Here is a 16,665-nt window from a genome sequence, read left to right as displayed (position 1 = left end):
CACTTTTCCTTCCTTCCGAGTCTCGCTTACCGATGCAATGGCCCTTGGCGTCGACTGCCTATCTCGTCACGGAGAATACCGGCTATGGGGTAGATATAAATCCGGCGCCAGCCGGCCATCCGAAGACACCCTGGCGCTTGGCGATACACGGTCGACCCGCGGCCAAACCGAGGGGTAGATCTAAAAGTATATAAATACCCACGCACACATGCATCCACCGTGTGTGATAGCTCTGAATACGCGTAAATGCCTTCCACACGTTCGCGGGACATGAGAGAGCAGGCAGAAATCCGGCATTCCAAGAGGGGATTTAACGAAATGGATCCAACCACCACTGCACGGTCCCTATAGGAAGAGCCATTTCGAAAGATCCATGCGATTCGTTAATGTACGGTGACTGATATAAATTTATGCCCCGGGATGAAAATCGTTATTATCCCCGAAAGGCCAACCGTCCCTCTGACCCTGTAAAACTTCAGAATAGGGGAAGGTCCAATTGGCTGAACGAAGTCGTTGAAGTTGGGAAAGTTTTTCGTGGTTCGTCGTCTCGTCGAAATTCAGTTTCTCTTCAAACTTTAGAATTCGATCAATTTAAAATAAGTGTAGATAATAGTATTTAAATTCGATAACATTAGTTTTTTTTTCAATATGCATTCATCAAAACGGAATACTGTTAATTTTTTCTGAATAATAAAAACACTGGCGTGGCTCTTCGGATAATCAGTGCAAAATCGTACAAAATGTTTTTAGAGTATTTTCAGAGCGTTTTTGAACCACCGTCGCAGACTAACCCTCTTATAGGGTAAATAACTAGTCCGCAATTCTGCATGGTGCTTGTGTGATAAATGTTACGAATGCATAGCATATATTATACATAGCTGTCGAAGCAAATTCCCTTTTTGCCTTTCCATAGCCCATCTTGATGATACTTCCCCTAGGTAATAATTTAGATTTGCACTTCCGATTTTCCTGCTTTTTTTCGTCTACCAATGAGTTGGTCAACCAAACCACTATGGCTCCAAAGATAGACTGTTGGAATGATAATGTTGAAAATACGTAGTGCTGAAAAGGTTCTATAAAATTCTACACCATTTTGGTGGTGATTTTAAAATTATTTGATGTGAATTTGACTCTCTTAATCCGATTGGCGGTATAAATTTTACACCAAACGATGTTAACTTGCATTGATACCTCAATTTTTAAACAGTGTATGTCTTATATGCTTTTGATAAAAATGACCAAAGTTCCATCTATTTTGAAACTAGTATACCAAAATACTGTTACCATTCATCCCGTCGTCATTTGCCTACGATTATTGATATGCATCGTTAGGATGAAACACTTCACCTTCTCAGTTTTCCATATTTTCTGCAACAAGCTATAATAGTGAGATTTTACCGTTTGATATCTGCAGAGGTACCTGTACCTAACACTTAGTAACTTACATAGTACTCTTTAGTTGATAACTCTAGGTCTGCTAGACAAATGACAGTTCAAAGTTTGTCCCCATCGCACGTCCAGTCACAGATTCTATTGGTATGTACTGTGGTCATATTTCAATTTCTACACATTAACGAGAGAGGCGAAGACAAACGGGAAACGAAATTGTGGCCCATTGCATCAGGTATTGACCGGTGTAGCAATAAGACACTTGTGTTTGTTATGGTTTGCCACTGAGTGAGATATAACTAGGGAAACAGCTATCGTTGGCCAACGGCCAAATCCAAGCGGATATATAGAGATAAGTCCGCACGCAACCGTATCCCTGACGGAAGAATCGCCTCTATACAACGTTACAATGTCTACACGTCTTGCAGATAGAAACTTTCTTAATGTCCACAGAACTCCCTGTCTCTGAAACGTTATTACGGTTCTGTACAAATAACGTTAGACAATAAAAAGCCAGAAATTTTTGGCATCCAAACTTTTCTTCATCCGTACAAAAAATTCTTCAGACATTCACCTCGTCTCTCTAACCCGCTCTCTGACTTTTATCTATTTAATAATTTCAGAGTTGGAAAGCTGGTATAAAAGCCTACTTCAAGTACCGAACATTCGATCATTCCATTTAGCAATTTTTAGAAGTAATCTCGGGATAAACAATTTTACTCTTCATCATCTTTAGCGATATAAGAAAAGTATTGATTTCGGTCGAAAATCATTTGTTCTAAATTCAACGAATCTTTGAGATTCGAACCTATGGAATCCGAAAAATAGGTTTTCAGAAAATGTCGGTCTGCCGGTATGTCGGTCTGACCGACAAACTTCCGCAATGATCTTGAAAATGGCTGGATGAAAAAATTTGAAACTTACAGGATTTTACAATCTAATGATCGGCATGAAAAATTGCCACGTCCAGTTTAATTTAAACTTCCGGTTATACCGAAAATAAATCGATTTTCAATGTTCTACCGACAAACGTATACTTTTCCTCCTTATTATTTTTCTAAATAAACGATCATATTTTTCTCAGTTATATATTTATTTTTGAAAAATGTATAAATTTTTGGTTTTCCAAAAATTTTTGTTATTCTCATTTTTCTTTCAAATCTTTTTCATTTGGCTGCCAAGTTTTATCAGTATCAGATTTCTCACTCGGCCGTTTTCGAGATCGCCGACATCGAAGTTTGTCGAACAGACCAATTGAAAATTGTTTTTCCGGTTTGGTTTTATGGAGGGAGCATAGACCGAGAACTCTTCTTTTCTCTCTCTCTCTCTACCTCTCTCTCTCCCTCCCTCCCTCTCTTTGCTCAACCATTCACTAGAATGGGTGGGAGAAGCTATTCCTCTCAAAACAAAAAAAAAAAAATTGCAAAGGGGAAGCGCTCTAAGTTGCTTCGAGGGTGAGATCGTAATGAGCTTTACTTAAAATCTTTTGGTGCATGTCTTCTGATCAGAAAGCGTCTATGTCACCAAACGTTGAATATTGCTCACCGTCTGTACATCTATTGTGTTTATCTTCTGCCAGGCTGACAGATTGAAATGAAGGAAATCTTTTTCCGTATGTCTATAGACGAACGTTGGTATACAAGTTTCCATGCAACAATGAAACAAATGTAATGAATTATTGGCTGGAATTTTACATCTTCTGAAAAGTATTCCTACTATCCACAATGTGATCAAGAATGATTAATAATCATTTTCACGACATCATTGAGTTATGGACTCAAATGTTTTTTTGATAAAACAAAAGTCGTTGATCATAAAATTACAAAAATGAAAATTTTTAATCTGAATCTTAAGTCTATATTTAATATTTTCGAGTTATCACTAATCGCATTAATTCCTTGACTAATTCGCAGTGGACTTAATGTCAGCGAAATGAAAATTGAAAATAATGTAGACCGTGGTGTAGAAAAAAATTGAATACCAAACAGAAAAATCTCCGTATTGTAAAATTCAATGGCGAATTTATTTTTCATTGTTTTCAAGAAAATTGAGCTATATTTTAGGTAGGTAATTGGTATGCGGGAAAAGGTAGTCTTATGAATAAAATTTTATAAAATATATGTAAACGATACACACCAGTCACGCAACGTCGTAAAATGGGGCTGAAAGTAATACGCGGTGCATGTGTATAATTTTTATAACTTAATTCTGCGGAAAAATTGTACAATGAAAAATTTACACGTCCCCGCCTGATCTCACCTATGATTCGTTTAAAGGAATTGATAAATGCACGGAGCACACCTACGGCGTCGATGATTTATCGGTCACCTATATTTAAAAATAGACCCCCAGATATACGGCCGGCCACCCAGCACTACTTGGGTGCATCAGTGCGACCAACATCGCTTCGCGCCGACAAACGCACGAGATTTCCCAGCACACACAGGCGTGTTTACCATACGCGAATTGGCCAGCAAGTACGTAAATTGCGAGAGAGTAAAACTGGGTCGATTATAATGCAAGCTACTATTCTCCACTTATTACGATAATGCGATACTCTTTGCGAGCAAAAGGGCCAGCGACTCCAGCCGGGAGATTATTTATGGGTTTGTCTTCCATGGGGTGACACAGCTGATAACGTTATACTGGATAGACGGAGGGATGTAGTTAGTAATCGCTATTCTATTCTATAAGCTGGAGCGCCGCACCCCTCGCTCCAATTTCTCCCATCGCTTCGACTTCCGCTTTACTTCCATAGTTCACCGCCCGACAATTACACTTGTCGTACTATTGTTCTTATTATTTTTTCATTACCATTTCTCTCTCTCGTTCTCGCTCCACATACTCAAGGAGATTGATTGGCTAAAAACCGATACTGTTCGTTAAATTCGGTAAGACGTAGTCGTAGATTGAGTATTTATCACATTATTCTAGTCGCAAATTAGCATCAAGATCTCTTCCGAAATACACAAAAAAAAATAAATAGTATATTGTGTAACAAGGAGGACAACTCGGTCTTTTCGGACCGAGCGTAAGTTTGCAATATGGGTTGAAGGTGAGCCGTAGATGAATATTGCAAATACGCGAGGCGAAAATACCCTTGCCACCTTGTTGCACACGATTCATTGTATTGCAAGCGTATGTTACGCGTTTTTGCACGAAGTACGAAATTGAGGTTAGGGTCGCGTAATATCAGATTTGTTCGCGACAGCGCATGCGTGCAGTACTCCGCGCATGCGCATTCGCAATCTCACTGGACCGTCATAGAAACGCGTACCTTGTGTTCGGAAAACACACATGAAAAAACGCGTAAAACATTCTCGATGTTACGTAAAATAAAATATATACCGGGACTATGTACAAAAGCGTAGATTTCGATTCTTTATTTCAAATATCTTCAAATTTTTTTAAAGTCGGTATAGAGTCATTCCATTTCACTCTACATGGCTCATTTTGTCCAAAAGTGAAACAGTTATCCTATTTTATCAGAAGTCGATTTAATACTGCCATTTTTTGATCATAATCGATACCGGTGTAATATTGTCGTATTATATTGTATTACCAGTGTGGAAAGTGGGCGATTTCCGTTTAGACGAATATTGGCAGATATTGCCCATACGTTTGACACACGCTATTTTTGCAATACCTTTGAAGGAAAGTATTACCTGAGAAGCACCGTCGCGACGGTGCCATAGACGGCATGTGAAATTGGGGTTTGGTAATTTACCGCCATTGAAACAGTGCATACAATTGATTTTTTTCAAATGCACCAAAAAAGATAATCCTAGTGTGTAAAATTGAGCACTTTACTTGTGCGCATGCGCCAACGTCGGTTTACCGCACTGTTCGGAAATGGGGCGATTTACGCGAACTCCACAGGATTCGAAAATCGAACTTTCCAAGCAAGCGTTGAAAAAAATTGAATATCTAACGATGTCAATATAACCAAAACAAAGTTTTTCAGTGAACTTATCGAAAACAATTTTCCGCATTAAGATGGGGCATCATAGAGTGAAATAGAAGGAACCCACTAATTTTTGAGCTATTTGGAATCTATTTAAAATGAAGCATATTTATATAAGCCTTTGCTTATAATTCCCCCAATTTTTACTTCCGTATTTCTGAGTAGATCGTCATAGTTTCTCAATATCGTGATTTGGTGAATGCTCAACGCACGACCGATCGGTTTTCGGCCAACCAACCTCCATAATTATAATTCAACTTACTCTGCCGTTCGGTAGATCGAAACAGGAATTACAAGAACAGCTACGAATTACGATATTGAGGTTGTTGCATGTTCTTGATGTTTATTGTTTCAGCTTCAAAACTGTACCTGTCTTTATTTGTTCGAAGAATATTTTCGAACGAGTCGATTCCTTTGCGTATGTATAAGTTTATTTTTGCAGAGACCGAGCAAGCTATATCTTACTGCTATATTTATACAGCAACTCAATGCAAAGGCGAAAGTAAATTCTGCCCCACCTTCAAAATTGTTTTACATTGAATCGTTGGAACAATAATCTGTTTTTGAATCGTTACCGTGCGAAGTCGACATCGCCATTTGTACAACTTTTATCAAATCTGCAACTTATATTTGTGTCAGTTTTAAATTATTTTGTAGATTTACACTTACTAAAAATTGAATTGATTGTTTCTTGAACATTTTAGTCATAAACCAATACCAGTAAGAAGCATTGTTTGTCTTTTGATTCTCCGAAAACGATTTCACGCGGTGATGAGAACTTTAAATTAAACTTTTCCAGTATCCATTCTACTACAGCTGCTCTTGGTCTATTCGGGGATTACTGAATTTCCGTGGAAAATGAAACCAGAATTATCGTTATTCTTCTAGACAAATAGCTGACAAGGTAATTAGGAATAATAGAGTCGGTCAACAAATGCAAAAACTCCGATATGATAGAATGGGAACATTTGGTCTTGAATTGTTCTTTTTATCGTTCAAAACATTGATAGAAAGTGTGAATTCAATCAAACTTACAGATGCTGGTTTTCTTAAACGGCCTACGAGTGGAATTTATTACAGAATATAAAGGGGTCTAATATTTTAAGAATCTGTATAAGAACAAATTTATTGTAAGCATAGGAAGGCAAAATTGTCAAAATAGATTAATAAATTGCTTCGTATGCAGTATACAGTATTCCGTTTACTTGAGGTGTACAGTTCAAAAAAAAAAAAACATTTTATATTTTGTCAAAAAACTATCCCCTTGGTACCGTAAAGAATTGAAAACCGTGAATTTTGATAGAATTACTTCATTAATTGCTGATCTGTGATGGATCACATTATCAGATACTTTATGATAATGCTAAATCAGTTTCTTCAATTTCAACGAATAATAGCTAATTTTTTTAGCTATGAACCCAACACAAATCGCCTGACATATTTCTTCGTTAATATGAACATATTTCAAAGTAAAGCACCTCTTCATTTATTATTTGCAAACTATATTGATTTTACAGAAGTTGATTTGCCGGTTGATTGAAGTAAGTCAAAGAAAATTTTTTAAAAACATCTTAAACAAAAGGTACAAAAAAGCGGCAGTAACTAATGTTTAAATGTTGTTGCAACAAGAATGTGTGTATATATCCTCCTAATTTTCAACATTCCACTCTCAAGTTATTCACGTCAAAAACGATTGTGAAATTGAAAATCACATTCGACTCCCCGATCGAATGCCGGTAATAAACAAACCCGATGCCGTTGCTGACGAGTAATTTGCTATATGGAATAAATTCACCCTTTTCAGCTGCATTAATAGCGCGACTTCCGTTAACGCGATGCACGGACATTGATTTTGACGACTGATAACCTGGCAGCTCCCGGTACGTCCTGGCACGCCCCATGCAAGACACCCCATAACGTTTACCAGGCGCCACAATCCCGGCTCAGGTTCTAATAATGCACGCAGAGACTTGACAGCTAATCAAAACGAACTCCGCGCCGAATTCTAAAACCATTAGATTCTGGTTTCCGGCTCGTAATTTTCAACTGTGTAAGCAGTTCTCCCTTCGTCTAAATATACAAGTCTGATCTCGTATCGCGCTACCACGTTTATAAATTAATCGTGCTAATTCTATCGCGCCTATTGAAGTATTTTTTCGTTCACACCTCGCGGGGTAAGAACTCGATGGAAATGAGTATGGGAAAAACTGGGAAAAAGCACTGCGATTTTGAGGGTAAATCTAATACTTGTCTAGATTTCGATAAACCGTGATCACTTGCGAACCAAACGGGGAAAACTGATTGGTCCGAGTTTAGAGCCGGTCCCAGAAATTCCCACTATTTACGTTGTTTTGGAAAAAATTGAATTTTTCAACAAAAGTTTTTTATTTTTGCGATACACTCTAAGATGGATCGGTCGATTTTACCAGACATCTGATCAAACCTGTAAGTTAAACGAAGCAAAACTAACGAACCAAAACATTGAGATCCAATGAAAATTCAACGTTTCATCTTCAGGGTGATACTAATAACTTTACTTCCGCTCTGAATACATACAACCGGGAGTTTACAAAATTTACAAACACGCGACTGGCTTGATGTAAGACTGTTGGAAAAATATCGCAAATTCAGAATCCAATGATATGAACCGCTTTACTGAATTTTTTTGAGAACACCCAGAAACCACTTCCGTAGTTTTAGGTAAAATAACGAGTATAGTAAAATAGCTTTTGCGGCATGGGACAAGTCAATGAAAAATTGATTTTCATATACGATAAATATAGACTTCATCGACTGTCTGTCGTAGATGTGTAAGAAGCTATATTATCCGTATATTTTTTGAGTCAGTTTCCCCAGAACCAGACCAATTGACGTATGAATTATTCTTGAGAAGTTAACTGTGATTTAGAAATAAACGCGGCTGGCGTACTTCGAATTTTTGGCCATTTATACTATACGTCTGTTATCTCTTGAAATTGTGAAAGAAGAAAATCATTTCACGTTCACGTCTGCGTTACGTCCTGCATAGATTGACCAAACGACTGATTTTAAGAAATTGAACCATGGAAATTGTCCAGAGTGAATATTCAGTTGTTCGTTTTTACCGATCGAGCTGAGTAGCAACGCCGCGATAACCGATTATTCGCGAATTTTCCAAACTCCATCGATTCGCTAAGCCCGCTAAATCGCGTTCTAAATAAACGCTGCCGTTGCCAATTTTCTGCCGAGCTATGTGAAATAAATTAATCGTAAACGATCTTTAACGTAACCAAACATTACACAACGTGCGAATTATATCGCGGGACCCGATTGCTATTTCTACACATTCTCGATTCTGGATCTCCGCGTCTACCTAGCAATTTACGTTCTTCCGCGATTATACGGTTATCGACCTGAACAACGGTGAAATTATTTTTCCGTCTTCACTCCAAATGTCTTCCGTTTATTGCGCCACAAGTAGAGCTGGAAATTCCACGTATACCGCCGCTTTCGATAATTCTACATGCAATCGGTTAAGCGGGGCACAGTGATAAAAAAGGTACGCGTTGTAACAGCCGGAAAGACGATGCACTCAGTGGGAAAATGTTGTTAAGAATCAAGTTGCGACCGCAAGTTATGAAAAACAGAAAGTATAACCGCATCAGTGAAATGCGAGAGCTCGCAGTTTCGTTGAAATGATATTTGTTAAGGTCATGTAGCACTCCTACCTTTACTGACTGAGCAAACTCACCCTTTGACTTCCTATATTAAGTAAACAAACGAACGGAAAGGGTTCAAATTTCGACGGTACATCGCTCTTTTGTAGCGGAATTCAGGAAAGTTACTCATATCCCGAAATCGTCCAAAAAATTAAAGGTTTTTTGACAGGTGTTACTATTCCCACATTTCCCGGATTTCAGGGACGAAAACGTGCACAGTTTGCGCAATTCCGGATAGAATGAGGAGTAAAATGAGCCATCGTGATACTGTATTCATGCAATATTAAGGTCGCTAGACGAGAACCAAGAATTACAATAATTTTTTAAATAAAAAATGCTCTGACGGTAAGCTGGGCGCACGGCCAACCAAGGAACGCTCGGCCGTAATTTGAAGTCACTCTTGAGCTGCTATGCTCAAATCTCTGATAATAATATCGTGTGTTTTATTTGTTCAGGAAGCATGGAGAGTCTGACTTACTTCTTTGGACCAGTCGGCATTCTGCTGACAATCAACGTTCTGCTTTTCGCTGCTACAGCTCGCGAGCTTACCTGTGGCCTATGGAAGCGTGAAGTAGTCAAGAGCACAACGGAGAGGTAAGCCAATCTAATTATACTCCTAAATTATCATCCAAATTAGCTACACTGCAACGAGGGTGCAGAGAAGCGATTCTTCTCTCACCTTCAAAGAGAAAGTGAAAGAGATAGAGAGCGAGAATATGAATTTGAATGTTTGTGTGTCCTGGAATTACACCTTAGAGAAAGGGAGAAAGAGAACCAAAGCGTGTTGACTAATTGTGAAATAATTACTAATTAACTGCGTTACCCTGAGTAGGTAACTTTAACAAAATGAGATCGCATCTCTGCACCTTTTGAAAGTGAAACGAACAATATTCATTTATGTAGATATTACTTCTAAAGAAGTGACGATAGACATTAGATTGCTTTTCGTCTCTTTATGTTGTATATAATTATCTCGATGCGACTAAATAATGTGACGTCAGTAAATTGGTTTCGCAAAATGAAATTTTTCGCGAGAAGCTGCTTAATTATGCGTGCGAATGATACACATTGAGAAGGAAAATTGAATATACATGAATACCTGAAAGCGAAGAACGAAGCAATTCTCACGATTTATATAGCTTATGGTTAGAATTTTTTTTACGAGGGTGCCCTGGTCGAACAATACTGGGCCCAGAATTTTTTCCAATATCTTCGAAACGCTGCATCCAAATCGTTCGTCCTTGCGGCGTTCGATTTTTCTTAAGGAATATATTCCGATTATATTATAAAATCAATCTAAATCAAGAAAATGTTACGTCGTGTGAATTGTAAAATGTAGGCGTGCACTTACGTCGATTAGAATCTGAGCCTAGGCACCTTCGAACAATTGACAATCGCCAATTGTCACCATTTTCTAAAAAGCTTACGGTTTCTTTTCTTCAGCGTGAAATACAATTCTTCTTGGGATCTATCTGTTCAGAATATCATGTAGAATGGTGGTTTTATGCTGTTTTTTAGATAAAAGTCAACTAAGCTCAGATTTTGATGGCCATAAGTACACGCGCACATTTTGCGATTACACGACGCAAAATTTCAATCGATTTCAATTCAATTTCGATCGATTTTATAATTTTATCGGAATCTTTACTGGACCAGGACACCACCTGAAAATAATCCAGGACTTCTTTTCGTGCACCTAAAATATAGTATTACAATCGACGTGAGGTTCGTCTTCCTCATTTTCTATCGGTTGATATTCCGTCGAAATTTTTATGCATTTCATTCTTGTTATTGACGTGATTATCTACTGTATTTGAAATCCAAGAAAGTCGCAATCCAACGTTGCCTGAGAGCGACGATGTTGCAGTAGCGCCTTGTACACTCGGATAAAATGAAATACACGCTAGTATTGGTATCCTGAAAATCTTGCCCACCCATCTCAGACGAAATAATATTTACGACAGCACTCTGTGATATTATATTTACATTCGAGAAAGAGCAGACGGGAAAGCGGACGCGCTGAACGAGTGAACACGAACTTTGACGGTCACCAGGCATTATATATCTTACGTGAAAAATTCGTAAGCCACGCAAATTTTCTTACTTGTTTACCTCGCGCTGTTCCCTCCGTCCGATTGTGAGTCAACTCTTTCCTGCACTCCTCTTCTACTATTTTTGGAAACGGTATTCACAATTCAGGGGACACAATTTAACACTTTGCTACATGCGCGTTGTGACTTTTATCCAGGATGCAGAAGTTCTTAAGGATGTTTACAGAACGTACAATCCTGTGGAAACATAAGTTGAAAAAAAAAAATAACAAGATAGATAGCTGGGTTCGGAAAGTTAAGACTCGGTTAATCGAGTTTAATCGTGTCAACAGAGTTTCTACTCAACGCGGAACAAAAAAATTAAAATAAAGAAACTAGAGTTAATAAAAATTTGAATGACGTCACATTGTCGTCTTTTTTTATTATCAAAATCGTATTATTTGTCCAATTTCGGTAGGTCAGGGGCCAATTTGTCTTGTGAACGAATATCCTAAAAATCGTCTGCGATCCATTTTTTTCGCTGGACTTCAGTTTATCACAATTCCTTTCACCAGAAGTGAATTTTTTTCTGAAATTTGAGACTGATGCTTATGATATTCTGTTTTTCGTTTGTATTCTATTCTAGTCATTCCATTTTTTACGTATGTGGCTTATAATAAAACTAGACGCTTGTATAGAAGATGGTCGAATTCGTGAATTGAGTTCACCTAAATTAGCCAATAAACACATTTTCCCTTTGCATCTCAGGGTAAGATAAAAGTTCTCGAATCTCTGAGAACCTTGTGAAACCTATTCAACTCTTCTGTAAGATAAGGATTTATTTTATTTTCAAACTTGAGTGAAAAAAATTACGCAAGCAAACAAAGTTTCAACTCGGGATAGACCTACCAGCTAAGAAATTATTGTATCTCTGAAAACTTTTCCGGACTTATAGTACAAAGCTGAAACCTTACACCGTATCATGTGCTTTTTTATAACGACTGTATTTTCTCAAAAATTAGACACCCTTGTAAGAAACATCAAATTGTTTGCTATTTTTGGAAACAGTACACATAATAAATTAAAATGTTACCAACGGAAATCGGTATTAGTGAAGTTTTATGAATGGGTTTATTTTCTTGCAAAATAATTTTATTTCAATTTTACAATGGTAAGAAAAATGGCATTTTTAACAATAGCTTTGTCACGAAAAATCTTAGCAGAACTTGCTTTCTTTCTGATAGCCATCTTGTCAACTGAAATCAGATCGTAGATTGAATTGAAAGACAGACATTTATCGAAAAAAAATTGCACCTTTTCAATTCTTTACGAGTGTCATTAGTTTCCGATTATTAATAAGCTAAAACCAGTTCAAGGATGCCTGAACTGTTTACTCCTATCTCTGTGATTTATGCCGTCTACAGTAGAGAAACGTAACATTATAGAACATAATATTATTAGCGTGACCGAATCTGTATATTCTCTATTAATATCAAATTTAACTTATGCTGGTCCCCTTGACACGTTGAAGTGAAAATTTACACATAAAAAAATCGTCGTCTCGTACACCGGATGAGAGGGCAACATCTATCTGATTGAAAGTATAAAATATTCAGCGAACCGGGTTGTGCCAGTTGAAAAATAACAGTGAACCGTATCAGTTATAAGGCACAGTTTGCTCGCCTGGGCAGATCAGAGCTTTTCCATAGAAGACTCGGCCTACGAGGAATTTAAAAAAAAAACATAGGTATGGAATGAGCAGCGTTCCCTTGTCCCACGCGATTTCAAACGACACGTTTTATTGTGTCGTGATACCGGACGCCAGTCGTTCGAAGACGTCGTTATACCCCAGGTCAACGATGGATGTAGACGACTAAATCTGAATTTAATTTCGGTTCAAGGCCGACGATCAAAGCAGCCGGCTGGTCTAAAAAAAACTCGTGTAAACGCGAATTAAATAGTCTATTGCTCATTGTCAGTAATTCAAACGAATGTATGAAATGTATCAATAAATCAATCACATAAACACAGTGATCACGGTACCTGGTTTAGCGAAATTGACATCGTAACTTTTACGCTGGTACTCGATCATTTATAATTTGCCAACCCTCCTCTGCGAGCGAGAGTGTGCTGCAGCACTATTATCTTCCTGCTCTTCACCTTTGATTAATGATCCTGTTTATTATCACAAAATTGTTGCAGATGCCTGCGAGTCCCTCGGTAACGATTTAAAAGATTGAACTATACAACGCGGCAACAGCTGTGCTTGATCTCTCAAGATTAATTGTCTGCCTACAAATCTTCCTCTTCGTGCAGCTCTATTGATTTGTGCCCGCAAAAAATTTATGCTTTATTAAACTTCGAACGCTTCTTGAATTCGTATACAATCGAAATACATTGCAGTGGAACGAACGTATATTGTTTTAGTCTTTCGGGAACTTTGGTTGTATTCAATTTTGACTTTCAAAATATCCCGCGCAGTTCCTCAAATGGCTGCTATTGGTCATGACCTTATTTACGTCATCACTCGTACTTGCACCTTGCGCCATCTTCCGGATCGCGTGAGAAGTTTCGCATCGCGCGGCGCTACACTCAATCTTTTCCATAATGTCTTCATGGTCAAATGACAGCGAAAGAATATTTTCAATCTGAACATTACAGCGCGTGTGCAGCAATTATTGAAAACTGCACCCTCAGCAGCGGTTTCGCAAAGATTTTTTTCCACTGTCAGTTCAATTGAAACCGTCAAAATGCCACGGTATCCTTTTAAATACAGAGACGCACATGTGATGCGAAAAAATTTTAAACTCTTTTAACCATTTTTTTTTTTTTTCGAACTAACTTGAAGGTGAAATATTTTGTAATCCAGAAATCGTCAATTGTTAAATATACTGAAAATGTTTGAAACCCGATGAATTCACTCATGTCATGCATATCTATAATAGATATAGAAACGTGAAAAAAATGCATAAATTTCAACGGATATTGCTTCGGTAATTTTTTCTTTTACATCTACGAGGGCATAAAGAATGCACTTGGAAAAAAATGAACAAATTTTGCCCGGTTCTTTGAAGCTCGTATTAACCATCGAGATTGGCTATTTCTAACTGGCCAACGATTTCAAAAATCTGCTCAATTTCTCGCGGACGTTACAAGATGGATACATTAAAACAAACACTTGTAACCCGACGATATCTAAGTATTATTGCGGAGTAAAAATAAACAACGATCCTGGCGTTTCAGAGGTGCCTGGTTTTATACCACGATCGAAGGTCACGGAGCGTATGGTGTCTGAGAAAATAAATTTTCATTTAACCTGCAGTAGCCAAGTGGATGTCTGTCTCCGCTCTCGTAACCGCATCCATTCAAATAGCCCGCAGACGGACGCCTGTAGAATCTCGTTTAATGCTTTTGATATCGAAGCCTGGCTGATTGTGGATAACCCGAAGTGTTAGATTCTATCCCTGTGACACAGAACATCGACGTGATTGGAACAAGTGTTTGGAGTCCAAGTCGTGGACGTATGCCCGTTAGGACACAAGCATATTTTTGATCGAAGAATTCGTCCTTGGATGTTTTCAGTTTCTCGTAAACACGTCATTCAATATTTATAGATGTATTTCTTGTTTCCTGTTGGTCGCGACGCTACGCTTTTCATTTTGACGTATTTGTACCTTGCGTCCAATCGGGTGACAAGATTCACCCTCAAAGTAGCCATCGAAACGACCGGCGCGACGCCGCCTACGGATAAATGGTAAATCTGACATCGTTTCTCAAATCTTGCTTAATTTATATTCCAACTGAATTTACCGATCGTAATATGTTCGCTGTATACACAAGCTGTACAACTTACCAGACACGGTATCGCGGTTTATTTTTCACGCAGCGTTCGCTGCAGCGGAATTTGTTTTTTATTGCAAATTCACTCTATGCCTGCAGTTCTATCCAATAATTGCGTCCTTCTGCAGATCACACAGCGAGAAATGATGCACACCGTTGCAATAAACTTATTTTATATTTTTATGTACAGACATACATTCCATTGCAATAATATCATGTTTATTATCCAGTATCCAAATTCGTTTTGACGTCGCTAAAACTACTTTTTTTTTTAGATGGTAAATACATTCATGCGGTAGATACGATAAATTATTGGAGACGTATTGAGAAGAGCTATTTTTTCCCAGGAGTGATATTAAACAACCTTTTCCTTTCAACACATCGCCGAGTTTCGATAAAATCGGTACTTCTATACCTATGTATTAAAAAAAAAAAGTTGATTTGGCAAAATTTACGCGGAATGCTTTGTCATTGATATATGTAGGAGATCCACGGTTCTGTGAAAAAAAAAACTTGCGCCGACATTAATTTTTTATCTCACATCACCGCATAGAATTCATGCAAACTATTTATCGAGTGGGAGATATATAATAAATACCATAATGTGTATTGAATCGTTTTTCAGAATATTCACATCCCTTTATCCCGATGATATAAATTCTGCGTACTATTCAGAAAGATAAAATAGCTGAAATGTACATCTTCTGGCAGAATAAGTTGACTGAACGAACTGTCAAATAAATCCAGAATTTAGAAATAGCTTTATAGTCAATCCCGAGAATCGATTGAGTTCTTACCGAACGTATTTTGGATAATTTTAAATTGTTAGACGAGTATAGAATCTCATGCAATAAATAATAACTATTTGGAATCAGTGACAGAACTGGATCTCAAATATAAGTATCGCTTTCATTTTTGATAAAAGGAAAGAAACATAATATATTGGCAATGAGAAGTTATGATTAAGAAAATTGAAAATTGATATGGTAAAGAAATAATCAGACATGATTTCTTATTAACTACAGAACCCCGTGGCCAACATTTCAATTCGCCCACCAGTTATAATTCGTGAAAATTCCGGACGAATTCTAGAGCTTTGAGATCACTCGGTGTTTAACACGAAGAACAAGGAACATAAATTAAATTTGTATTTTTTTTCTTACGTTTTTAAATTTGGCTTCAAACTCGCCATCGGCCGGTCATAGTCAAAGTACGCGTTCCTTACCTAAAATCACGAAGTACTAAAAACAATCTCGAAAGTGCCCCAATTCACAAGTCAACCCACATCAGCATTATCTTTCCCCCAGATTGTGTGTCAAACTTTTTCTTGTATCTCTTCCGGGTTTCGAGATATTCGCCTGGCGTGATTGAAAAAGTCCACCCTGTACATCGTACTCATACATTTGGAATTTATGCAGTGCATGGAAAGATAACAAAACAATTCTGTCATTTCGGACGTCGGCTCGTCTAGGACGGAGCGCAACATACCAGTCTGAGTAAAACTGACGCTTATTTCCGAGCGACGACTCGAAATGCCATCGTGTTTCTGTTAGTTTCTCCGACTGTTTTTTGGTGTAGTCTTTGACCGCGTAAGTGCCAGTCGTTTATAATAATTAGCGATGCGCCATCCAAAATAAACTGGCTGTAGTTCGTGGTTCGTGGATGGTCCGCGCAGAGGAAACTCTTCAGAGGATCGTTCCGAAGGCGTCGCTCGACTCTCTAAAAGACAGTTGTCACAGGTCCC

The 16,665-nt window shown here is 37.9% G+C and overlaps 1 protein-coding gene across 1 annotated transcript in view; it reads left to right on the top strand.

Annotated features, from left to right (window-relative positions):
- The window catches only part of mthl1 (methuselah-like 1), a 119,340-nt gene that overhangs the window by 94,715 nt on the left and 7,960 nt on the right, over positions 1-16,665 (top strand). Inside the window, exon 5 of the mRNA XM_046629778.2 lies at positions 9,507-9,645. Within this exon, the coding sequence (XP_046485734.1) occupies positions 9,507-9,645 (139 nt within the window). The remainder of the gene's footprint in view (positions 1-9,506; positions 9,646-16,665) is intronic.

Source organism: Neodiprion pinetum, chromosome 5 (assembly GCF_021155775.2).
Source record: "Neodiprion pinetum isolate iyNeoPine1 chromosome 5, iyNeoPine1.2, whole genome shotgun sequence".
Taxonomy (NCBI): Eukaryota; Metazoa; Arthropoda; class Insecta; order Hymenoptera; family Diprionidae; genus Neodiprion; species Neodiprion pinetum.
The sequence above is the reverse complement of the archived record's forward strand: the minus strand, read 5'-3'. Positions and strand labels throughout refer to the sequence as shown.